Genomic DNA, 27191 nt, shown 5'->3' with positions numbered 1-27191 from the left:
TGTTCTAGGTCATGTTCTCACTCGGATATATATATATATATATATGAGAGAGAGAGAGAGAGAGAGAGAGAGAGAGAGAGAGAGAGAGAGCAGTGATAGTTCTTCTGAAGTGTACCAGTCTTCCTCTCTTCTCAGTATGCAATAAAATTATCATGAGACAGTTTTTTAATGATTTTAAATAATCTATGCTATCAGACATTACTATTACAGTAAAACACTGCATAAGGAAACAAGGAAACTCAGATTTGCCGAAATCCTGGTTATCTGAAACTCGCAAAACAAAGGGGGGATTTGTTGGTGTGGGGGGGGGGGGGGGGGGTAGTTAGCAGTGACAGGTGAATGCCCAGTCTAAACAAAGCTTACCTGCCAAACAATAGTATACTTAGGTGATTGGTTCCTTCCATTGCATGTGCATTTTTGTGCTATGGCAACTAAGCGAAATCATGTTGTGATTACTGTAGTTGGTAAATCAAATACTATCAATGTAGTTGAAAAAAGAAAGTTTATAGAAAACTGTTGAAGTTAATTCTGGAGTTTGTTTCCATAGTTTCAGTATGTGTGAAGTCAAAATCTATATTGTTAGAGCAAGCTGTCACAAACACTCGTAGAAAAACACAGAAAACATAAGACGGTGAAAATGTAAGTCAGGTGTTTTGTCGTTATTTCATTCAACAACTAGAAACGTGCATGCCTTTCACTGGCCCAATACTGCAAGTAAAAGCTAAATTGTTAGCTGAGCACTTGGGTGAAAAAGGAAAAGATTGTTCTTCAACCTCTGGAAGGTTAGAGAGATTTAAAAAAATGGACACAGAATTTGACAATTGAATGTGTTTAATGTGTGTGTATAAAATTATCTGCAGACCCAGATGCAGTTGATGTTTCCAAAACAGAGTTTGGAAATTACATCCATGGCTACACTAAGGACCTACAGTGTCGATGCCACTGGAGTGAGTTTCAAAATGTTGCCTACGAAATCCTTGGCTTCCTCTAAAGAAATGTCTTCCCAGAGCACAAAATGAAAAAAGAACAGGTAACTGTTCTTTTTGCATAAAATGCTCATGGCACACACAGACTGCTCCCCAGTATGTTTCTGGAAGTCAAAAAGCCTCGAGCCTTGAAGGACATTGCCAAAATGAGCTACCAGTATTTGATGGAGCCAAATGATGGAGGGGTCAGTTTGTACTGAAAATTGATGAGTTTGTAACTGAAAAAGGTCTGCCTAAAAAAGCCATATTATTGACAGTGCACCGAACATCATTGCGAGTTAAACAGTGGTGTTATTGTTGTGCATTTCCTTTCCCCAAATGTTACCATTCTAATCCATCACTGGATCAAACCACAATAGTGACGTTTAAACAGAACTACCATGGGCTATTTTTGAGAGAACCATCCTACAAGATAGTGAGTTGCAAAACAAAAACATAAATGATACCCTGAAGGCAGTAAACATGAAACTCGTAATTTATTGTGTAAGCAACCTTGGATAATGTGCAAGCAGAAACTATTCAAAAGTTTTGGAGAAAACTGTATGATGATTTTGAAGAAGAAAAGTTAGGAAACTTCGAAAACTTGACATGTAGGATAAAAAGAATTCCCAGGTGCAAAGACCTATATTCTTGACGAGAAAAAACCTTGTTTCACATTGCGCCTAGCATCCAGTGCACATTGGTCCATCGATTACTCATATGATTTTGATGCGCATCCTGGTTTGTTTTTGAACGCACTCTGTAAGTTGATTTCTGAATGAATCATAAGCTGCATGGGGTAGCCATGAGGTCTGAGGTGACTTGGCACAGTTTGTGTGGCTCCCCCATCGGAGGTCCCAATTCTCCCTTGGGCATGGGTGTGTGTGTTGTCCTTAATGTAAGTTAGTTTAAGTTAGATTAAGTAGTGTCTAAGCCTAGGGGCCGATGACATCAGCTGTTTGGTCCCATGGTTAAAAAAAAAAAAAAAAAAAAAAAAAAAAGAGTTGATTTTTGAATGCATGCATAGTGTATGTGATGTCTCTGTCAGGGGAATCCTCATCGCATCTAGAAATAAACTTGCCTGCAGGCAAAAGGGGACCGGGCTGTACAAGCTGAGTGGAGTAAAGCCAAACGAGTGGACGCCAATCACTGTCTGAGTATGTTGTTGTTTGGGTTAGTGAATGATCAGCATTGTTATAATTACTAGGGAAAACCATAGATTCAAACTACCAGAGTGGAAATAAATGACTAACAGGAATAACGGTTAAGAAAGATTACTTATTATCTTCTCGGTGTATCCAGGAAAATGAAATTTTGTCACCAAATTTTTGGCCAGGTCACTACACTAGTCAGGGCCAGTTGTACAGTCCCTGTCTAGCAGCCACTTAAGTTCTATTCTGGAAATAGCACGGAAAATGGTTTGTACAAATATAACAATGCCTAACCGGAGAATAATCAGGGATGACTAAACCGGTGATTCTGGCAGGGCTAGTGAAGTTAACTGACGAATAAGTTTTGACAAAGGCAGGAATAGTTCCAGAATTAGTCATGACTAGATTGTTTGTTAGAACGAGGAAGGAGAAGAAACGGGAACTAGGAAAGAATAGGCCGATTCCAAATTTATATAAAAATCTTGTACTACTACTTTTCGGTCTCGTGTTCAAGAAACTGGAGCATATGAATGAAATGTGAAACTATTTTCTAACATAAAACTTTTTGCTTGTAGTAGGCCTAATAGGCATTTTATGTTGGTCTTCGTGAATTATATTCTGTCATGTTATAAAAATGACCATTTGAGCCAAAATAGTCTCATTTATTTGATGTATGTTAAGATTTCTGCAGTGTTAGAAAGGCCTATTTTGTTTTATCTAGCAGACAGTGACAAAATAGACGTAATCGGATTGAGAAACCACACTAGTCTTGGGTATTATTTGTATTAACGGCTTACACAGTATTAGACAATGATATTTCGATTTTTCATGCAGCAAATGTTTGATGAACTTTGATGAGGTTATAGATTCTGTCGCAGAAAGGAAAGCACACCATGTAAAGCTGTAGCAAGATTAGAGAGAAAACAATGCTAGGAGCTAAGGATTGAAGAAATGTGTACTGTATTGCTTGTCTTTTGTCTTTACTGGTTTTATGTATCCTATATTTAATTTTATGTCACCCAAAACAGAAAGTTATTAGCTAACAGGCAATAAAGAGCACAAATTTTCAGTCCGTGTTCTCCGGATTACAAATAATCCCATCCAGTATTAATAGCGAGGGTGCCTTTTTTTTTTAAGAGGGGGGGGGGGGGGGGCAGGATGTCAAACAGGGCGACCAGGAATGGGAGAGGCACCACAGGACATTTTAATTTCCACCGTCCAGAATATAATTTGATGGCATCCAGTACAAAATATACACGTTTCAATTCCACGGAGCGAAATACAGTGACGTGCGATAGAAGAATGCTGTGTGAAGAGAGGTGGTACTGCACTCTGGCACACTTAAGACCTAATAACATATCTTACATTTCCTCACATTTCCTCAAACACATATGTTTTATGTATCAGACTCTTCAGAAAGATGTGCGCTACAAATGAACATATTTTTTAAAATTCAATTTTTTTAAAATTTTTGCCGTATCTCAAACGCTCGAGGGAGGGGGCTGGGGGGGGGGGGGGGGTCACACTATCTTAATATTGCCCTGGTTCGGAAATATTGTAGATCCAAGGCTGATGCGCAGAGCAGTCTGAGTTATAGTGGGAAAGTGTGTAGTCCCCACGTAATCCGTGTTTACGTTTAGTGATTTTTCTGTTTCCTCTTCGTTTACTGCTCTCACGTCAAATGAAAACAAAATGGGTTTCTGTGGCTGGGAGCTATCAAGTGAATTAAAATACATTCACATAATTACAGAAGGCTAATGTACGTTATTAGTTTCAGATTTTATTTTATTTCCACTTTTCTGACAGCCATGCATTAATCACCTTGTAGAACAATGAAGTTATTTTTGTCAGTTTGCTAAAGAAATTCGGTTTTTATTAATCTTTTACACTGAGGCAGTCAATGTGTTTGAAACAAAGTGTTCAGTTCCACACTATTGGCTAATTTCAACTGTTCACTGCATTTCAAGTACATATTTTCATCTTCTAGCACATATGGCATTATGCCATAATAAAAATCAAGAATTATTTAATACAGTACTGGTACTCCAAAAAAATTTACATCCTGAAACCCACACTGAAAAGCTTAATATTGGGTCACGGCCTACTTCATTGGGAATCTGGACATACGAATGTGCTTTTTAAGTATGCACTTTAAATGTACCATTTTAGTATGGTTCACAACATTCTGATGCTCTTGGAGTATCCTCTGATGTCTTTTTTAATTTATGACATAATGTAATATCTTTTAATGTTTTACATGTATGAACGAATGGGCTTCCTGTGTCATAGCAGCTGCCAAAGCGCGGTGGCGCCTGTGGCGCTCTCTGACAACTACTGAAACAAACCTATTTCTAACAGCTCGCGGGAAAATATTGCGAATGGTGATTTCAAAAGCATTACTTTCAAAGTAAATTTCCTTTTACGCATGTTGAACTATGTGCGAGAATGTACGATGAATTTCTTAAATCACAGAGTGTTTGATGACGAGCCATTTAGAAATATTTTGAGCCCAGAAGATCAGACATTCATGTTGTTATTATGAGCAAATTGATGTAGTGTTACAGGAAGGTCTCTCCCTTCTGCGGTAGCTAATTTATTTGTGGAACACTTTGAGGGCAAGTCACTGGACTCTGCTAAAAATTTTACTGGCACATTTGTGTGATATATCTTAAAGTGTAACACATGCAAAAAATATCAACATTATTTGTGAAAGCTTAGCTTCTCTTGCAGCGTATTAACCTTAGAGACCAATATTATATGAGAAAGCTTTGCTTTTCTTGTAGCAACACTATGTATATTAATTTAAAACATTAACTTTTCCTGTTTGTGTATCCGCACTACTTAACAGGATGTTGCTATTATTTGACTAAATCACATGTCCTGTGGTCTGAATATCCGCTGTCATTGGCTGGCAGGATCACATGACATGAGCTATGACAAACTTACAAAAGCACATTGCAATCTCAATTACAATGGTTCAGAAAGTAACATGTGGTGTTTGGTGGAATTCAAATTTATACTTTTGTAATACAAAAATTTGCAGCGTACACGTTGCTTCACATAAAAAATATTTCCAAAAGGAGTTTTCTTCCCTGAGTTTAGTTTTTTAAAGTGCCGGGAAATTCTATGCCCATGTATAAAAACATAACCATTCAAAGAATTGATAAGTTTTACAGTTCTGAGGGAAAATATACTCTCACTTAATAATGCGGAAAAAGTGTTTTCATCTGGGAGAAAGTGTATTTTTAACCAGGAAATCTGGGAAAAATAGGGGACTTTTTTTTTTTCCTTGTCTGCGTATAGGGAAGTATCAATACCACTTAAGGTGTAGAGAAATAAAATGTGACCTGTAGAATACTGAAGCTTGCTATGAGGGCAGGCAGTTGAGGGTCAACTGCAATGAACTTAACACATGGTGCATAAATAGATGAAAAGACCCATTATTATGTGGTACATGATTGGTAATTAAACCTTGGAAACAGCCACAGTAATTAAATATCTCCATAGCAGCAGAAGTTGTTAAAACTACACAAATATACTTATAGGATAGGTACTTTGTAGATTGGGATTTATTTGCAGCAGTCTAAGGAATTGTAATTCACCCAAGAAAGAATTCATTTACAAAGCCATCATTTATCTGATTTGTCCACCTCCATAACTCAGTGGTCAGCATGTCTGGCTGCTATGCAGATGTCCCTGGTTTCCCAGTACTGTGAGGGAATTCTCCTTGGTGAGAGAACTGGAACAGGGTGCACTCATCTTCGTGGTGCTAGTTGTGTAGCTACTTGAGTGAGAAGTAGCAGTGCCAAGGTCAAGAAAGCCGACAATGCCAAGAGGGTGGAGTGCTCAACCCGTGCCCTCCGTACTGCATTCAATGACCCCTGATGTGTCGACAGAAGTGCCGACACAGTGTGGTTTGAGGGGACCGCAATGCACGCTATAAGCTCACGAAGGATGGAGTGAGATCTGAAACAGGATACGTAATGAATGCTATAAAGAAAAGTATGTAGCTTCTGGAATACTTAACTTTAATCCATCCTTGTGGTACATCTGGAGATTGTGGCGATAAAAGTGAGACTCTTTAGATACAAGCTATCTAAGGCTAATGGCGCCTTGCTAGGTCGTAGCCATTGACTTAGCTGAAGGCTATTCTAACTATCTGCTCTGCAAATGAGCGAGGCTTCGTCAGTGTGCATCGCTAGCTACGTCGTCCGTACAACTGGGGCGAGTGCTAGTACGTCTCTCTAGACCTGCCGTGTGGTGGCGCTCGGTCTGCTATCACTGAAAGTGGCGACACGCGGGTCCGACATGTACTAATGGACCGCGGCTGATTTAAAACTACCACCTAGCAAGTGTGCTGTCTGGCGGTGACACCACAACCCCAATGGCAGCGGATGACATGGTAGTCAGTCAGAATGAGAAAACAGAGGTTTGCTTTGCTTTCATGTGATTTGGAGTTCAACTGGTCAGTCAGGGAGCTTCATGATAGATCCCATATTTTTATGTAATTCTTTGTCTTCACTTCTACACATGTGAAAAGTGGAAATATACATGAATCATATTGCCAGCATTGATATTTTTCATTTAATCATTACATGTTTTTGCAGTTTTCACTATAGATATGTTTTTATATATTTATAATAGTTGGATGTTTTTATATATTTAACTTTACACTACTTTAAATGAAATATTATTGCTTTGTTACCCCTCATATTTCCATATACTATCAGCCAGTTGCTCCCTTAGGAAAACATCAGAGTCTTATCTACATAAAAGTTGAAGGTAGGAAGTAAATTATCTCTAACGATCACATTCTAGTGCAATAAAAAATGGTTAACTGCCTTTTGAGTTTGTTTATGAAGAATGTACTTCTGCTGAATTTTCTAAGATTTAGGATTTCAGTCCTCAAAAGCAAAGAAGATACAATAACAATACAGTGATTAGCATTGATATAGCTATTATTATGTGTAGTAAAGGTCTGTATGTGATGTTGAGATTAGCACTGGGGCTAACAAAAGACAAGTGTCATGAAGTTTTCCAACCTCTAGAGACTTCTACAGATTCAGAAACAGGGAGTGACTTCACTAAGAAATATTTGCCAAATAATATTTCGTAAGACATCAGGACTGTTTCTGCTCACAGTGCCTCCTGTTGCTTGAAAATTATCATCTAAATTAAGATATTGGGTTACTATGGGGGACACTTTCACTACTGATGGAAAGATTGTTCCGTGTTGAGTGTGCAATAAGCAGGTTGGATGCTTCATGGAGTCTCAATGTCAGCAACCTAAATGTAGTGATTCACACATGGGGAACAAACCAATGTAATTATCAAAGAAGCAAATGTTATTGATGTGGCTGCAGAAGACTCCAGCCTCCACAAATGAATTTTTCCATGTGCTTTGCTATGGTCCTTGCATAGATTACAGACATCACACATTTTTTTCAAAAATACTGCAGTTATCAGATTCTTGATGAATCGATGGTAAGGAAAAGGGATTTATTTTTTTTTATTACCAGAAGGCTTAGAAGTGCACTGTGTTAAAAAGTTAACTGCCACATTTGGATAGCTGTCACTGAAACAGAGGACATATGTGGACATTTTGTTGGCAATATCGTTGATGACGAACTCCATGGATAAGAACACTCAAAGCTATTATTTATTTCCTGTAAAGTGTCGGAATGCACAAACAATTCAACAAGTGCTCCTTTTATGAATGACAGTCTTAAAGTGCTGTGGCATGGGATAATTGAAGAATAAGTTCATGTTATCTATTTGAATACTGCAGCCTACATGCTAAAGGTGGCAGCTGCCCTAAACATATGTTATCCTCATTTAATCCACTTGGGCTCCCTTGCCCATTGACTTCAATGTATCACTGAACTGGGTGCTAGCTACCTTGAAGTAACTAAGAGTTTTACTCCCCAAGAAAGGGTTTCTCGAAGCCCCAAATTGTGTATTTCTCTATATAGAGTTGCTGCCTGATCGGGGATTGAAGCTATTGGTTCTTATGATTTCATGAACATTTTCAAGCTGTGAAATCTCTGATTTATTCCTTTTTAAGAGAATCTTCAGTTTCAGTATGAGAGGCACAAAATGCTTTCACCGAACCTAAAATCGGTGGTGCTCTGGTGTACATCTATAGTAGGTAGGCTTCCTTTCCAGCAGCATTAAAGTATTAGAATCATTTGGTTGCCTTTGTGGGAATTGTTCGTAATGGTGGATAACATCAAATGCAATCTGACTGACTCATAGGTTAGAGAATAAGTTTGAAGCTGTTTTAACAAGAAATCCAAGCTTCTCAAGTTTTGCTGCTATCTGCAGTATCCTCAGCAGGGGTGAGAGGAATATATTTTAGCAACATCTGTCAAGGAATATTTCATCTCCTGAAATTTGCACTATCAACACACACATACAAACCCAGCCATGACACTGAATGTTTTATGCTACCAATACATACATTGATGTATACATGATAGCCTGAAACTATGTACAAATCTGGTCACCTTTGACATCCTACAGCCCTTGTGTGCAGTGCAAATGATCCATTGGTTCCTTTGAGGGATATTTTAAATGTACAGTTACTGTTTTGAAAGAAATATCTTAAGATTCCTGTGTGTGTGTGTGTGTGTGTGTGTGTGTGTTTTTAATATCTTACATTTTAATTTATACAACTTTTGTGTATTAATTTGAACATCTGTTCACATTTTCAGGATCCACGATGGAATGATGTTAATGTAATATCCAGTCTGTTGAAGCTGTTCTTCCGGAGGCTACCCGACTCATTATTTACAAATGAGCTTTATCCTAGTTTCATAGAGGCTGATAAAATTGAAGATTCAAACAAACGTTTTGCTCGTATAAAGAAACTGGTAACTACATTTTATAATATAGTATTTCTTAAGGCAAAGCAACAACATGAAACATTACAAGTGTCTTAAAAAATTATTTTTCAAACATGCCATGTTTTTTTATCGTGAAATGAAATGTTATCTTGTTTTATACTTTAGTTTGAATGGATTGAGCTATCATTTCCGTGAAGTATTTTCTCATTAAAGTAAGTTTTGAGCAACTTCCTTATTTCAACACTGTTGACGTCTTTCAAAGGCTTGATCAAGGAAGTTTCCTTGTATGTGGCTGTGATGACAGTGGTAGAGAAATATGGAGAAGCTGTTTAAATGTCAAATGGGTAAAAGCAATTCACATGAAAGTTCTGTGCCCCATTGAATTCAAAAGACCAACATTTAATCATATTAGTTTATCATTCAGATCGCATTTAATTCTGGGTATGTTATGACAATCTACAAGAATGAGGTACTTCCATTGTTGTATACAGAACGTGGATTGTACTGTCACAGAAATTGGGTCTACCACTATATGGTTCATTTGTGCAAATTAGTGCAGACTTTTCTTTTTTTAGTGTTCAAATTTCTTACTTTTGATTACTTCCTTGGTATATGCAGAAAAATTCTTTGTTAATTATTAGAAAGCTATTTATACTTCAACATACATCACTCGTCTGCTCTTATGATACTTTGTAAAACAAGGTGATGGATGCTAATATGTTGCCAATGTTCTTTCAGGTGCATGAGCTGCCAGAGCACCATTTCGAAACGCTTAAGTACCTGATGTACCATTTAAAAAAAGTGGTTGCACATAGTGAGACAAACAAAATGGAAGCACGTAATTTGGCTATTGTATTTGGTCCAACACTGGTTCGAGCAGCAGATGAAAATATGGTGACTATGGTAACAGACATGTCACACCAATGTCGTATAGTGGAGTCACTGATACAGCAGGTATTACTTTTACTGTTACTTATATTGTAGCAGTCATGTCATCACATTTGTTGTGGGAAAGTTATGAGTGAAAGCTCATACAAGAGTTGTTGTTAAAATTCACACACATCACAAATAGCACACCTCACATAATCAAATGACCGTTGTATCACTTCCTTCCTTTGTATGTTTTCCAGCCCTATCACTTGCCGATTTGATAGTAGAGTTTCATTCTTTCATCAAAATAAGATAATGATTTTGGTACAAAGCAAATATTCAGTTATTAAATAAGAAAATAGAAAACCAGGAAGTTAGAAGTGATAGAAAAGAAAACTGTGAAGGATTTTTTGATTGTATTAAAGTAGTGGGCAAAGAAGTAAATGAGAAATGGTTAAATATAAAGGAGAGACAAAAAGTGAAAATAAAGGTTAAGTGGAAAGCCAGTGATGTGGCCATTGTCAGTATTCATTTTTGCAGGTTCTTTTATATTTACTTTATACAACTACAGAGTTGTTACAGTGCTTGTTTTCTCCTTTTTATTGCTTTGTTAATTATGTTTAGCCTACATGCTTTTGTGTCATGGTGCCATGATTGGTTGATGCCTTGATTGGTTGATTGACTGATTGAGAGAGAGAGAGATGATACACTATCTGTACTGTGATGTCGTGCCCTATTTTTCTTTGCAGGTTGACTGGTTCTTTTCTGACTATGATATTGATGATCCAAATAACCTACCAACAAATCTGCCACAGGATTCTAATGAAATGGAATCTACTAATCAGAATTTATTACTAAGCAACATTCAAAAAGTGGAAGGTAAAAAAACTGGTAATGCTTTGCAATTTCCAGTGGAATTTTACTATGCAGTCTAAATTGATATGAGAAAGAGGCTCTTGAGAATTTCACCAGATTGGCATAATGAACTTGAACTCTAACTAAAATGAAACCATATGATACGCAACACATGTGTTCTGATATCACCATCATACTTGGCCATTTTGTCAGAGTTCTCAGGAACTTCTCATCAGTTTTACTTTGTGAAAATTTGAAGTTACTAACTTCAGTATATTTCTTTTCTTTTTATATCATTGAGTTTTAATTTCATTTTTATTAGTCCTGGTCCCCAGCCCCCATTGTTGGGAGAAAATATATGGTATTCATGAAACACTTCTGAAATGTAGACAAGCAGTGTTCATTGTTGAATTTTGCATCACGATCGCGCCACTTTTTAAACCGAACAGTGAAGAGAAAATTAACAAATTGTTCCATAGTTAGTACCGACACACCCATGATGTAACTTACCCCAAGAAAAAAGCAGTAGGAGTACAAAAACTTGATAATGTCCTTTGGTAGCAATGCCCCCCCTCCCCCCACTCTGACTCAACATTCAAAGGTTTATTAATAATTTTTAATATGAATCTACTACTTTTTGTTCTTTGTTAGTAGAAGTTTGACTGTATGATCTGTGTATTTTATGCATTAAAAAGCTTGTAATATGTATCTGACATTCAATGCATTTATTATGTTTTTCTGATATTTTGTGTTACTTACACATAATTCATGGATATTTGTCTGATGTAAGGGATTTGTGAGCTTCTGTTAGTTTAGGTACAAAACAGAGTTTATATTTTAAGGGGTTCAGTTGCTTGCAGCATTGCACATATTTGATCTATTTATCACCTTCTTTCCTCTCTTTCAGGATAGTCATCAGTGTGTGCTACATTTATATTCACTGAACTCAGTTTGCTGTCAGCTTTGTACCTGCATTTCTCTATCTTTAGCAGTGGTATTCCGTCCCTCACCTTACCACATATTCTCTTTGCTATTTCATGCTGTTTAAGATAGTTTTACTATGGCATAGAAGCAATTTTAATTTTGCACAGTCGCATCTAACTCTAATACTCGATTATCCAGTAGTTGTAGCAGTAGAAATGATAACTCCTCTTAAAGTTATATATGTTGGGCTGCCTTTTTAGGTATGGCTGTTGCACTCTGTCCTCTGAAATTTGTTGCCTTGAAAATAATAATTTATTATTCAGTCTTTATATCTTCATTTTTAATTGTTATTCTTTTGTGCATGTTCATCCTTGTTCGTACATTGCATTTTGTTTTTAGTGAATTCCATTCTTATCTAATAAAGATCCCTAATTCAGCATCGCTCTGTGAGGCAATGTTCCTTTATTATGTATAGCATAGCTACTAAAAGAGTTTCTCATTCGCAGTTTCACACATAACAGGCTTCATTTTTTCAGAGTTACTGCAAACTTCACATTTAGTAGACAAGGACAATAAAGATGATTTTACACAGGATCTGTACAGTTGTCTGTAAATCACACACACACACACACACACACACACACACACACACACACACGCGCCCACACACACACACACACACGCCCCCCCCCCCCCCCCCACACACACACACACACACACACACACAAACTGAGTGATATTTATCAGAGGTGGAAGTTGGCCTAGGTTTCTTCCTAGAACCCTAATAGTTATTTGCACTGAATTACCTTTGAATGTCAATTGCCCTGTTGTTTGAGTGTGCGTGTCTCATATTCTTTAGAAAATAATTTGTTAAATGCTGTTGCAGTGCTATGTGCATTGCAGATAATTCTGTGCCAGTCCTGTCAACTAAGGCAGGAAGAACTTCAGAAGAGAACTTGTTTGATACTTGTCTGTTAATAAAATAAAAAAAAATAAAAAAATCCCACACACACAGACCTGTGAGCGGGTAATATTCAGTGGCCACAAAGTTCCAGTGATCATGTAATAGTTTTCTGCTAACATCTTGTGGTGTTCAAACCAACTTTCAGAGTGAGGACAGTTTTACTTACTACAAAACATGTTAAGAGACTAATGGGTTTTTGTAACGGTTTAAATATATCTTGAGTTTCTCATGGAGGTATGTCCAAGTGGCACTTCAAGAAATTAAAAATACAGAGAATGAGGGATTGAAATTATAATGCCATTGAGAGAATTATACATAAAGTCTTCCTAAAGATCTCAAAAACAGATAGCTGTATGACAAAGTCAGAAGATGGATAAATGCAGTTTTAATTCAAGTACGAGACTGTAACGTGCAATGCACTTTCTTTTTCGCTGAACTTCAACTCAAAATTTTGTTACGTAGCTAACATACATAATAATTCCCACAAATACGTGAAACAGTAGTTGCCAACATCAATAATACAAAGTGTAGCACAATGCAGTCTGAATTAAACAGTTATAATCACTTCTTGTTGGTGTAAGTTCTACAAAATGAGATAAAGGTTGGGAGAACGATGTAATGTTGATCATTGTTTTGATTTAAGTGTTGCGTGTCTCCACTATGCAATGCATGAAATTTTATCCTGCAGAGCATAGATATTTGTTAAAATTTTGTAAATGATATTGTCATAGACAGTGAAATAAATCAAATTTTATTTTAATGTAGAGCTGATATGGCACAAAAATGTGGAAATATCTTAATAGAAATGTGCTAACGAATTTCTTATGCAGTGACTTTCCACAGAGTGTAGTGGTTTGACCAACAGCATTGTATAGAAAATTATGCACAGATTTTCTTCTCATCCTTTGTTGCCATGTCTTCCTTGAATCAGGATTTTGGATGTATGCTGCCATAAGCATTCAGATGTTATTGCCCTGAGTCTTTTCCATTATCTTTTGGTAGACAAAGGTCTCTGGAGTTGCCAAAAGCTTCCAAGTTTTTTTTATTATTTATTTATTTATTTATTTTAAATTATGTATTCATCAGCCTTTTTGCTGCAGCATGTTAAGTAGCTTATTCAAATTTCTTCAGATTCAGGAACTGTAGTTCTACATAAGACTACCATTTTCCTCAAATATTTTTAGAAGATATTAGTAGATGCCAGCTTTATAAGCTCATAGTGCAGCTTGAAGTAACATGTGAAGCTTATAAAGAATGATTCGGATTCCCTGTTTATACTGTAGGTCTGCCTCTGTAATTGGCTACTTGAGAATGTTCTCGGGTTAGGTGGGAAGTGAAAGATATTACTTCAGATAAAGTCCATGTCTGGTATTTCACTGCTGTGTGCAAGTCAGCTTTTCAGCCAGAAGCTGCTTTGTTCTCTTTATGATTACGTGCTGAAATTCATTATTGATACTCACAGTAATTCAGTAACATCATTATAAATATTGCGTGGCAAGTTGTGGTAGAACATAAGTAATGTAGGTGTAAAGAAGATGTCACTAATTCGCTAGTTATTTGGCGAATCCGTTAACCAGCCAGAGTACACATACAAAGAAGTAGTACGTGTACACTCCGATGACAAACCGTTCTATTACTTAATGAGTGGTCTCCTTTACTCCAAAATTATTTACATAGCATAATTACTTTATTACTCATGAGTTAAAGATAAGTGCATGAAGAACTCTAAAAATTAGCAAATGGATGTGAATCGTGTTCTAAGTCCAGTTTCAAATGCAGAATATTTTATTTTAAGTAGGTTGAAATACATGAAATTAATTCAATGCACTGAAGTAAAAGAAGTGAATTGATGGGAACCATTTTATGAAACATCAGTGACAATTAAATGTAATCACACCTTGGAGGTGTTCTCAGAAATCTGTCCTAGTGTGGCATAAATTTTTGGTTACCACTGCTTATTTAAATTGGTTGACTTTTTAACAATAAGAATGAAATCACTAGCATTTTTACAAAACAAGCTTTCTTTCTTGCCTACAAATTTCCTTTATGATTCTCTGTTTCTTATTTACCTGTTTTCCTGTTTCACTGGTGGATAAGCATGCACTCATCTTCAAAGCTATGTACCGTGGTTCCAACTTAGTTTAAAATTTGACAGATATTAATCATAAATCCCAATCACAGTCGCACATGCGTCAGGAGAGAGAGAGAGAGAGAGAGAGAGAGAGAGAGAGAGAGAGAGAGAGAGAGAGAGAGAAGCACTTGCAGAAGTGCCAGTGCAACTGAATTATAATGAAAACTTTCATTCAAATTTGAAATATTAATGAACAACAGCTGATCTCCATGCCAGGGTCTATACATAAGAAGTAGTTCAGAATGTAAAGGAGGATCCAAAAAGGAAGGTGTATGGCAGGGAAAGAAAAGTCACACACACCTAAGTAGCCAAGAAAAGGACATGGGAGATTGCAAAATGGAAGCACAAAAAAGGACAATAATTAAGTTCCAACATTTTTGCACAGTTGTTTGGAAAAACCAAACCGTAGTTTTACTATATTAGGTAACGTGCAGTGACCAAAAAATTGTCTACTTGAGATTGGTATATTTGGACAGTGTGGAATAGAAACCATGTAGTATTGCAAGACTTTCATTGAAAGGTTCTTTTTAGCTTTTATTCAAAATTGTCACTGTAGCAACAGATAAAAATTATCATCAGAGTAAGGGAAATATCTGAACAAGCAAAGTTATTACAAAGTGTGGTCATATGTGAATTGTAATATGGTTATTCTCATAACCATTTATACTAAATAAACTTGACACACAACGGAAACATTTAAAATTAATATACTTTATGAAAATTTCTTATAGTTACCATAAATATGCATGTAACATACAAATATTGGCATGACAATTTCACATAGCTTCCTTTTGGTTATTTTATTGGCCGTTTTTGGTGTATGAGCAGTTATCTGTAGTTTGTTCCACATACAGCATTTCTTTTCATCGAGTACTTTAGGAAGTCACTGCAAACAATATGTAATAATATTATAAGCCTGCACACTGTTATTATCTGATTTTCTAAATAATTTTAGTTTGGGGTTAAGGACTTCTAATATTTTTTGTTTGTTATATACAGATGTTATTCCATGAAATATTGTTTTAAATAATAATAATAATGAGGTAAATAAGTTTTTTGTGTGTTGGATAACTATAATAAAGCGTGAGTAGCCATTACAACTGCCTTTGTCTGGTTTAGACTATAAATGTAACTGTAAGACCTCTCACTTTGCATGTAGATAATAACTAGCATATTTTATTTCGAATTTGACGCATCATTACTTGCAACAAATTTACATGAAAGTTGTTCTGATCAGACAGTCAATCAACTCTTTATTACACCTGTTTGGGTGCCTCACTATCTGAAGCATTGCTTCAGCAAACTGTACATGTGGAAAAAAATTGTGTGACACTCATACCATCTTTCCCTGGTCTTAAATTGAATGTATATTTTTGAAGACTTTTATATTTGGAAATGTAAAAATTTGAACTGTACTGCAGATTAGATTGCTTGATCAGCAGGTGGAGATGAACTTTAATTTGACATCGTCAGATAACTAGGAAGATGAAGATGTCTTGTGGCACATTTAGTGCTAAACGTTATATAGTCCCCCCCCCCCCCCCCCTTTTTTTTTTACCTCATCTATCATTATTGCTCAAAGTGTAGCTTGTCCTCTACAGAAGGTGTGAACAAAAGCATGGTGAATGTGTGACATTCAAGAGAATATAGTTTTAGAGTGCCATGAATAAATGTAAAGGACAAATACTTATGCACTGTATATTGCTAATAAAATGAAATGAAGAAGGAAATAATCAGAGACATATATTAGTAGGAATTAAAATAAAAAGAATAATATCTAGTCTTCAGCTTTTTCTCAGATGGACTTATGCAAAGATAAGTTCCATACTTTAGTATAAGGGTTAAGGTCTCTTTTGATCTTAAATGTTTAATAAATGTTTTGTTATCTCTCTACTAAGAAGACTAACATTACGTCTTGCTTCTGTTACCAGGAAAAATTTCACATTGTTGTGAAGCTCATTGTCTTGTGCTTAAGCATTGTATTATATTATTTTATTAGATTTTCTTTACTTTTTTTCTGTTTAATAAGTGACTAGCGATGTTCTGTCACTGAACTGAACTTCTTAACTTGCTTTGACCATTGAAAATAACTGATTCTGTGGGAAGGATGCCATTGGTAGTTATTTGCTCTCATAAGGGACAGTCTTCAACTAACATATCTGCTTTCCCTTAACACAAAATAACATTCTTTACTAAAATGCAAACTGTGAAATGGATGTTGTGTAGAAAAAAAATTAAAGCTACCTAGTGCAGTATCAGTTACAAAACAGTAACTTACTGGAAATACGATTTGAAAATAAATGCATTCAGTGTCAGATGCAACTTTATTTACTTGCTTATGAATGAGCATGGTTCACTGTATTGTTACTATTATGTGAATGTAAATGTTGCTGTTACAAAACATGTGCTTATGCATGACTTTCTTTCCTTCCTTTGCCTACCACATGTGTCACCTTTTACATCCCAACATTCCTCCTCACTGCAAACATACAGGCATGAAGGGTGATTCTCCGAATAAGGACATCAGTGCCAAAGACATTGTTTCATCAATTATATCTGCAGCAAACCGCAAAATGCAGAAAGCCAAAGCAAAGAAAACAACAAATACAGCAAGTCTTGGTGTAGAGGAAGTATTTGTGGACAGCCAGAACCACACTGAAGAAAAGCAGGTGAGAGAAACTGAACATCAGTAGTAGTATTTGTTCATGTAATGGAATTAATATCTTAATTTGCTGTTTGTTTTGCCAGAGGGAAAACAATAATCGGGTTCATGAAGGAGGTACACCAGAACAAGATGATGCCATCTCTCAGCATGTGGCATCAGATTCGCCTGCTGGCAGTGATGATAAAATTTATTCTAGAATTGAAGAGGAGGATCTTAATAGAGAAAAGGAAAATATTAATGTTAATAGTAATCCAGGTGAGAAAAAGTTTCTTTTATTCTGTGAGCAGCAGCATATAGTGCACAAGGTGTGATCAAAAAACAAAATGGAATAATTTTATTAAAAACCAACTAATGAGCTTACATGTTTTCCATTTAATCTCCTTCAGAATATTGTCTTTGGCTAGCAATCCACTTGTCACAATGTCAAATCCATAACTGGAAGCATTTGTGGAAGGCTGATTTTGGAAGGAATTTAGCTGCTCTGTTGTGGTCCTCAGTGTCAGGAGTGATGTCAAAACATTTTCTGTTAAGCACAGTTTTAATTTTTGGGAAGATCCAGAAGTCACATGCTGCTAAATCTGGTGAGTAAGGTGGATGTGAACAGAGAAGAGCACTTATTCTGGCGGAAAACTCGTGACTCAAAAGTGTGTGTGTGTGGGGGGGGGTGCCACGGCATGTTGTCATGATGGAGGAGGAAGCCATTGGTTCATGCTTCAGCCTCTTTCTTCATACATATTGCAGTACACCCTTTTAAAATTTGGCATTTACAGTTGTTCCCTCAGAACGAACTCTGACTGTACTATGCCCTGAATAATGGGAGAAAAAAAATCAATGAGCATGACTTTGATATTCAGTTTTGTTTGATGTACGTTCTTAGGGCAAGGAGATTCAGTGGTTCTCCATTGGGAACTCTTCAATTTTCATCTTAGGCTCATACCAATAGGCCCAAGTTTCATGTCCATTTACAATTTTGGACATGAAGTCTAAATCTGAATGAAGACAATCCTTCAACTCTGTGCAAACTGACACATGATTTTCCTTCTGTCTTGGAACAAATTTTGCAATCTCTTGTCTTTTGCAAGTCATCAATTAAAATGCTTTGCATGGATTCATATGTGATGCTAAGTTCTGTGGTAAGCTCTCAAATAGTTATTTGCCTGTTTGAATGAATAATTTTTGCAGCTTTTGAATGTTTTCTTCTATTTTTGAGTTTAAGTAATGTTCCAAACATTGCTTGTCTTCTGCTGACTCATTTCCTCTTTTAAATCACCCATACCTAAAGAAGAATGCTGAAGATTAGATGGGTAGATCACATAACTAATGAGGAAGTATTGAATAGGATTGGGGAGAAGAGAAGTTTGTGGCACAACTTGACCAGAAGAAGGGATCGGTTGGTAGGACATGTTCTGAGGCATCAAGGGATCACCAATTTAGTATTGGAGGGCAGCGTGGAGGGTAAAAATCGTAGGGGGAGACCAAGAGATGAATACACTAAGCAGATTCAGAAGGATGTAGGTTGCAGTAGGTATTGGGAGATGAAAAAGCTTGCACATGATAGAGTAGCATGGAGAGCTGCATCAAACCAGTCTCAGGACTGAAGACCACAACAACAACAACAACCTAAAGACAGGGAAAATTCGCATTTTGTGATAAATGCGAAATAGATGCGAATTCTGCATCAAAATGCAAAATTGCTTAAGAGACACAATTTCATAGTGAATTGTATCCAGATAAACTATTTTATCAGAGATAGTTTGAATTAGCATAACTTTCTGTACATGAATATTGAACATTTAACCAATTCTCAGTTATTGGTATTGTGCATCATCTGGCAAAGCCCAGTTTGGACAGATAATGTGCATAAGAACCTTTTTGCAAAATAAAAAATGTACAAATGCAGTCGTGTATCATTGTGCTCAGTGATCGTCCTCAGTGATCGGGCACCATGACAGCTGTGGGTGGTTGAATGGTCTTTTTAAGATCCATGCCGCATAGTGCAAAGTAATAGTACTCAGCTGTGGGACCTAGCATTTTACAACAAAGAGATGTGTATATTTGTTTATTAACCAAAGCTCAAAAGATGGTATAATGTGGATATTTTTAAAGAGGCAAATTAGGCGGCAGGTGTTTGAACTGTGGTCGCATTGAATACTGGTAGGAGGTAGGCCTGAACTGTGTCGTTAATGATACTCTGATAACCTCAACAAGGAAATGCGCGATAGCCATCGCCAAATGCCTTGTGTTGTTTTCTTTTCTTATTTTGAAACAAGTGAAGAGACTGATCCTTGTCCATCACAGATTTTGGTTACCGCCCTTAAATACCAGAAGAGATCGGCAATCCCTGTAACAATGTGTCGGTTCTGCTGTAGGCTGCTGCTTTGCTAAAGAGATGCGGCACTTGTTTGGCTGTACCACCCCTCTCCTGTCTGGCAATCAAAATTCTAGTTTGTTTACACTGGTGGCCATGTGCCACTATAACCTATAGTTCGCGCTTTATGTGCTGTGGTGGCTGGAAAACAAAATCTGTAACTTTTTTTGATTGTGCCGAAATCCTTCCTCTAATGTAAAAATAGGATTATCATATGTTCGGTTCTACTTCTGTGCTAAGTACTTTCTCAGTTCAATCTGTAGCATTGTCAAGCATGGATTTCAAAGCCATGAATGCCCACAAAAGGTTGAAATAAATTGTTTGCAGATTTTGTAATTGAATTGGGCGGGAACAGACAAGCAACATCCAGAAACACCTTGATTGCCTGGCAGGAAAATGCTGCTGCTTTTTAACAGAATAATCATTCTTGAAGGCTTAAATATTGCCAAGTGAGGATAATAAAGGGCATTTTGGAATAAAAAGGTGTTGAAGTTTTTGCAAAAGCAAACAGTCTAGTCAAAAAGTTCCCAGTCAGCATTTTTTTTAACAGTCGATTTGCAAGAATTAAAACTTTGTTCTTCTTCATTCGTGTGGCATGACAACTTTTTTATCAGTGCATCTAATCATTAACAAATGAAAAGGAGAAAACAAATACGAATTTTGCCGAAAATAGTTGTGAATCTTGACTCAAATAGATTCGAATTTTGCCAAAAACAGATGTTACATTTTCCGTTCCCTATCCATACCACTTGTAAACATCTGACTGACAAGTCAGAATGTGTGTCAACTTGACATTGCATGTCCCAACAGATCAGGCTATTGATCAAATTCCATCAAATGGTTGTAGCTTCAGCATTTACTGCTAAAAAAATTCGTTCACCACATTTTTTGGTCTCACTTCATACCATCTTTTTGTCAGACATTAACTTTTTGCTTCTGAGGCTAAAGAAGAAAACCACTTACGGATCTGATTTTCAAGGCAGTTAAATGATAGCTCATTTAAAATATTTTCTGATCTGGATTTAAACTTTTAAGAGATGTTTTGCTGCTGTGTAGATAAAAAGCTGTCTGGTCCCTATTTCTGTTTTATATATATACTACCCAGTCCAGTACTAGAACTATATGGAACACAAATTAAAATTTTTCAGTCAACTGATGCACAGAGTTCCCCCTAGCATAGTTTCAGTGGTGTTCATAGTGTCATGATTTTTTTTTTTTTTTTTCAATCGTGAGAATTTTCAGCTCTAGTTTTGCACACTCTTTTTTTTTTTTCATATTAAACTGGCCATGTAAAATTTGGATTGTGCATTCTTTGCCAATTCCTACAGTTTCAGCAATCGATCTAATACTCAGCTGACAGTCCGATCAAATCAGATTTTTATCTGTTTTTGCAGGGTGTGAATCACTTTCACCGTTCTTTCAGCCATCTTAAAAAAGATTGAATCACTCGAAAACTCAACATACGTTATAAATAGTCCTCGCCACGCACTTCTTCCAGTAAAAGATTCGTTTCTGTTGCAGTTTCTCCAAGTTTCTTGTGAAACTCCATGACAGTTTGTTGCTCTATTACTACACTTATCATTTTTCTGACAAAACAAAATAATAGCTCTTACACAAATGAAGACTATGGCCACACTGATATCTACAAGCCCTAGAGATGCCTCATTCAACTGAGAAAGCTTCACACTTCATAACTGTTGGTTATTACTCTGCAGTGCAAATTGCAAGTGTACTTACTCTGCTACAGCGTTAGTCCCCGTATTTTATAGGCTACCTCATATAATTAATGTTCCTTAGAGGTCCTCTACAAAAAGCGACACATCATGGGTAAGATGATATACTGAGATAAAGCTATTTGGATGAGGGACTATAATGGTTTTAATTTGCCATCCTTTGAGTATCTAAAGCTCCATTACAATTTCAAAAAACACACAATATTACTTTAACGTCTCTTATAGGGGAAATGGTGACACTTTTAATTTTTTTTGTTGGTGAATCATATATGTTTAACCTACTTTGAACTCTGGTGGTGAGTGATGACATGAAAAACATTCAAATTAGAACACATCATTTCCACTTGGATGTCAACTTAAAGCAGATCTGGCCAATGTTCGCACTCCTGGAGTGCACTAGCACTCCTGCTTAGTGCTCTGGCTTCCCCCACCACTGCACTGTACCGAGCAGCTATTAGTAGACCACTATTGCCAAAGGCCGCACAAGCTGAAGCTTAGGAAGGCGTGTGTGAACGAGAGGTGAATACTGCAGCATACTTTTATAAACAAGAGTTTATCACATGTGTCTATTTTCAACTTTTTATTTTTCTACCAAAGCAATAAATTTTATTACTTAATTGTATCTAGAACTATGGTTTGTGAGATAGTTAAACACTTACAGTTATACAGATTAAAATCGGTCAAACCCAAACACTGGCATGACTCCATCAGTTTCATAAGAGAAGAAAAAATGTTTGCACTCGTTGTTGAACCAAACACTGAAATAAATTTAGTGGCTTGTCTGTGCAGTCAGCGACATTGCTCATGGGATAACATTTCATAAGTCTTATAAATTCGTGGATTGGACAAATAGATTGTTGAGCTGGGTACTCCACTGTATGTCTATCACCTCATGTCAAGTAATGAGGTACATTAGCATTGCAAAGTGAAAATGGTCTGACAAATAAATCGGAATCCCTCTTCCATTGTACAATGTCTTGGAATCTCGTTCAGGAGTAATTATGAAAAATTGCAGTTTCTGAAATTTATTCGATCATGTCTGATTTGTAAATGACTGCCTTGAGTTAAGGAAAATGTTTCATGTCGTGAACTTGAAGCAGATTTTTCCATAGGATTAATTTTTGTTTGATAGTTACAGTCTTGTCCGCCAAGTGTTAAGATTCTCCCATTGCATTAAGACACTTAATGAATTCAAATAATTTGTGGTGTCAACAATAAAAGATTTTGTAACAACTCTTCTTATTTTCAATTTAGTTTTATTCCCTAATGGCCACTTTCAGTTCAGCAAGAATTCACCATCATTCATAAGAAAACAAGTGCATTGTATCGTCTTTGTGGCTGGTGTTGCAATGACAATCCAATAAATATTTTTCCAACTCATAATAGTACAATGGTATATTAAGCCCTTTGTTTGGCCTTTAAATGATAGAAAAGGTAAGGCAATTCTGATTTGGTATTGGACAAGTGTATAGACGCCATAGTACTTCTAATGCAGTAAGTAATTTAATGTCAATAGTACCATCAGCAAACTACATGGTGTCTGACAGGGGGATTGTCCAGCTTTCGAAGCATCTAGCTGCAGCCTTCGTTATGCTCTTCCTCCTCACCCTTCAGCCCCCCTTGCTGCTGCACTCTAAGCTCTAGGTAGGAGCTCAGCTGGAGCACTCACACTCGCGGAGTGCTGTTTGACGAGGCCTGGTTTAAAGGATAGGTGAAATCTGTATTACATTGCCTTAATCATATAAGTTTTCATCATCATTTGCTTGGAACTACAATACTGTAATGGTACTCTGAGACGTTTTTTATTAATTGTTGTTGTTGTGTGGTATTATCCTAATTTACTCTCAAAAGACATAAATGTCTACTTAAGTCATCTTATTCGCATGCCCTTCATTCCATGTCTTACTTTTAAAGTTTTGTTCATCAATCAGCTCTCTACTTTGAAGTAACTGGAATAGAGGGAGAAACCAGTGGCAGAATCATTTTTGTGTAACAACACATTATTCATGTGGTATAAATTTTATTTGTTGGTGCATTTCAGTTGATAAATGTTATTTTTTTCGAAAATCTCCCACACTCATAGCTTGTTTGTATATATTCTCGTACACCATGTACACTGGTGGAGATTATTTAATTTGTTTCTAAATTTGTTATGTCTTTGCTGTGCTTTATACTCTCTGTAGTAGTTCATTATGGAGTATGTGTCACACACATATATCTTCTTTTTGGTTATGCCCTTTTCCATTTCAGATAGTAATAACTCCTGTTTTGCTTTGTAACTCTGTATATCTTTCTCTAACAAAGCTGTCCAGTTATTCTTTAAGCACACTTTTTTATATGCACATGTGTTGGGGATACAGTGCATCTAGAGATCTAAATTGTAGTTTTTTTTTTTATATTGAATCTAGTAGAGAGACGAGGTAATTCCTATGTTGCAAGGAATCATAGTTTCTTTCTTTTAGACTGAAATTATAAATACATCAATGTAATATGCTTCAGCAGCAATTTATTTATTGAATTGCTTTGCCAAACTGTTGTGACTTGATTTTTGCACAGTTCTACATTTTCCCTTTAGAAAAAAATCTAATTTTTATGGAATTGTTAGGTACCATGTGTCCTCATGCAGAATTATGTTCAAATGTTTTCAGTTAATCCGATATGTGAGAAGATGCATCCTGATATTAGGAAATATTTCAGTAATGATGAAACAACATGGACTTACTCAGGATTGTCAGCTACAACTCAAGAACGAATACGAAGGTAAATAGCTACTCTCTTGTTTTTTTCAATTACTGATATGACCATTGTTTTTATTATAATCATTTAGTTTTCTTTTGCTTTGTTATTTGTAGTTATTGACATTGTGATACAGTCACCAAGGTCTGTTTCTAATGAAATATAATATTGACAGCTAATCACTGAGAACACAATCACATTGTTGTGCATTAATACCACGCATCTGAAAAATTTCAAAGTTTTGTGGTTCCCTGTTTCAGTTTGCATATTGTGAAGCGAAGTTTAACATAGTGACTGTCCTGTCAGTAACTAATGTGTCTATGTGTCTTTTTTATTCTTACTGTAAGTTAAATGTGAGATAGAAATAAAACAATCAGATTTTCATTAATGTAACTGCATCTAAGGGCCAATGGAATATGGCGAGTTTTGAAACATACATATACCGTTTGTTTTTCTTGCCTCTCCTTGTGTAATCCTCCTCTATAAAAAAATAAGCAGACTTGTTGTTGTGTACTGTACCTTTAGTTTTGATCTTTAAAAATAATGAAATATTTATCAAAACAACCTAGAACAGGCTCTCCAGAAATTTAGGTGGAGTCAATCTAGGAGAAGTGGTAGTCTTTGTGGAGTCGTTTTCAATAAATGATCAACCACATATTAAATAATGAATAACTCGAAATTCTGTGTAATGAAGTAATTATGTTATTTATGAAGTAAGGGTTCTATGTTTCAAAAATTGAACTGATTATTGTCTCATTTGGAAGTTCACATCATCTTGACTAATACAGTCTAACCTCATTATACAGAAATAAAATACTCCTTCAAAGAACCATCTTAAATATTCAAGAATGGTCATCAATCATGGCCCTCTGAATATGAAATACATATACATTATAGACTATCGACAATCTGCTTTGGCTGTGACTGGCTACGTATCAGAGAGAAGAATGATTGGGGATCTTGTAATTATATGTACAAATGAAGGTTCTCTAAGTGATGTAACAGATAGTCTAACTTCTCACCAAATTGCCTGTGGCTCTGATAAAGAAAATACTAGTTGAAAAGCATTGATATGTGATTTGAGAACATATGCCCAGATTACTCTGATCATTTGGCTAAAACCTCTTGTCACTCAGATGTTTTGTGGTTAACCGGCAGGGCATGAAGGCATTGTCAGGTAACCGGCAGATGCACTTTATTTGAAATTGTTGTATTCTTTTCTGTAGATTCTGTTGAAAGATTATGAACAAGTTATGATGACTACAGGAAATATAAAATTTTGATGTAGCTCCTGCCTGTGTGATGATACTGAAGTGACCTTCTAATTCTTTTCTAGCTGTCTCCAGCAAATGATTGCTAAAGTACTTCAGTTTTATCAGTTTGGATGGGATGGGATGCGATGGGATTTAACACTAAAATGGGACAAAAGGAGTATAAAGGATCAGAATGAATGAAGTAGTAGTAGTAGTAGTGGTGGTGGTGGTGGTGGTGGTGGTGGTGGTGTGTGTGTGTGTTTTTTCATGTTCATACCATAACCTGATGCCTTTCCATACAGAATCCAGTTTTAAATTAATTTTTTTTCTATATGTTTATATTGATTTGTCCTAGGTTTGAATTGGAGACCAAGGCAATGCTACAAAGAGACCTGACACGGCAGAGGCACGAGCAAGAGGAACGTGAGAAGGAACGTAGAAGAATCGAAGCAGAATGGCAGCAGGCTAAGCGAGAGCTTGAGGGGGATGACCCACTTGATTCTCTTGCAGACAATCCATCAGGTATGCTGCTGCTGATGATGATTCTCTCTCTCTCTCTCTCTCTCTCTCTCTCTGCTGTCCACATGCACTTATCTTACACCATTGTCTCATCGTGTAGTCCTAACAGCATTGCATTGTTCATGATGACACATTGCTCTTTTCTTTCATTATATTAATTTCTGTGTTCATTGAATTTGTTCTGCAGATGATCTTTATAAATGATCTTTATGTTTCTGCACATCCCTTCAGAATTTGTTTGTTTTAACCCTTCCATGTGTTCTAACGATATTCTCTGTCTGCAGTTCCGATCAATATTGTTTCCGTCATCTTGTGCGCTGATGCTTCCTTTTCATTAAACAGAATGTACACTATCGTAAGAAAATTCATCATATATGAATAAAAAATAAGTTTGTTTCAGGTTCTGTTATGTACCATCCAAATCGAGAAATTTGTTTTCCACTACTTAGTTGCCCATTTTTATTTTGTTTTGCTTGTATTTATTCAGTTATCATCAGTTGTGGTAAGCTATATTCACAGTTGAATATACATGCTCAAATGCAGTCAGTGTGGTGCCAGAGTTCTGAGCACAATCAATATTTACTTTTTTGACACTTTCTTTTTTATCGTCATTGGGATAAATTTCTGCGCAATCAGTTCTTGAACTGTGCCAACAGATTATCATAATATAGTAACTTTCTGTGTTAAGAGCAATAATGTAGTGCAAAATAGTTACAAATGACTATCGCTCATAGAAGTGCTCATGAGACTTAGGACCTTCCCCCATAATTATGTGGGTCGAATAATTTTAGAAGTCTCCTGCTGTTTATCTTACTCTGACTTCTCCTTATTATTCAGTTAATATTTTACTTCATTATTGCTCATATGACTCTTGTGATGGTTATTGACTGTTGACTTTCTTATTGTTGTCCACTTATAGCAGCAAATTCATTTACAAATTGACTGCCCTTAATTTCTTCTTTATGTTGAATTCAGCCTCTTTATATATCCTTGGTGTGGCAGTTATGACTCTTCATCTAACATGGTTCCAATAACAGAAAGTAATGTGACATACTAGTTCTGTTGTGTGTAAATTGTTTAGCTGTTGCACAGTTATCAGTTGGGTGACTGGACATGTTCAAATGCTACAGATGTGATGGTTTGAACCCAGTTTCAATGTGTCATGCCTTTCAGTAGCAAATATTTTGAAGGTTACGTTATTATTTTATTGGT

The 27191-nt window shown here is 36.2% G+C and overlaps 1 protein-coding gene across 1 annotated transcript in view; it reads left to right on the top strand.

Annotated features, from left to right (window-relative positions):
• LOC124790080 overlaps positions 1-27191 on the top strand; it is a gene marked incomplete at its 5' end in the record, with an annotated part of 634243 nt that overhangs the window by 553752 nt on the left and 53300 nt on the right. Inside the window, 7 exons of the mRNA XM_047257646.1 lie at positions 8830-8988; positions 9700-9915; positions 10581-10722; positions 17199-17374; positions 17454-17625; positions 24120-24231; positions 25816-25982. Of these exons, the coding sequence (XP_047113602.1) occupies positions 8830-8988; positions 9700-9915; positions 10581-10722; positions 17199-17374; positions 17454-17625; positions 24120-24231; positions 25816-25982 (1144 nt within the window). The remainder of the gene's footprint in view (positions 1-8829; positions 8989-9699; positions 9916-10580; positions 10723-17198; positions 17375-17453; positions 17626-24119; positions 24232-25815; positions 25983-27191) is intronic.

Source organism: Schistocerca piceifrons, chromosome 3 (assembly GCF_021461385.2).
Source record: "Schistocerca piceifrons isolate TAMUIC-IGC-003096 chromosome 3, iqSchPice1.1, whole genome shotgun sequence".
NCBI classification, from domain to species: domain Eukaryota; kingdom Metazoa; phylum Arthropoda; class Insecta; order Orthoptera; family Acrididae; genus Schistocerca; species Schistocerca piceifrons.
Note: the sequence above shows the minus strand (reverse complement) of the source record. Positions and strands in the feature narration are given on the sequence as shown.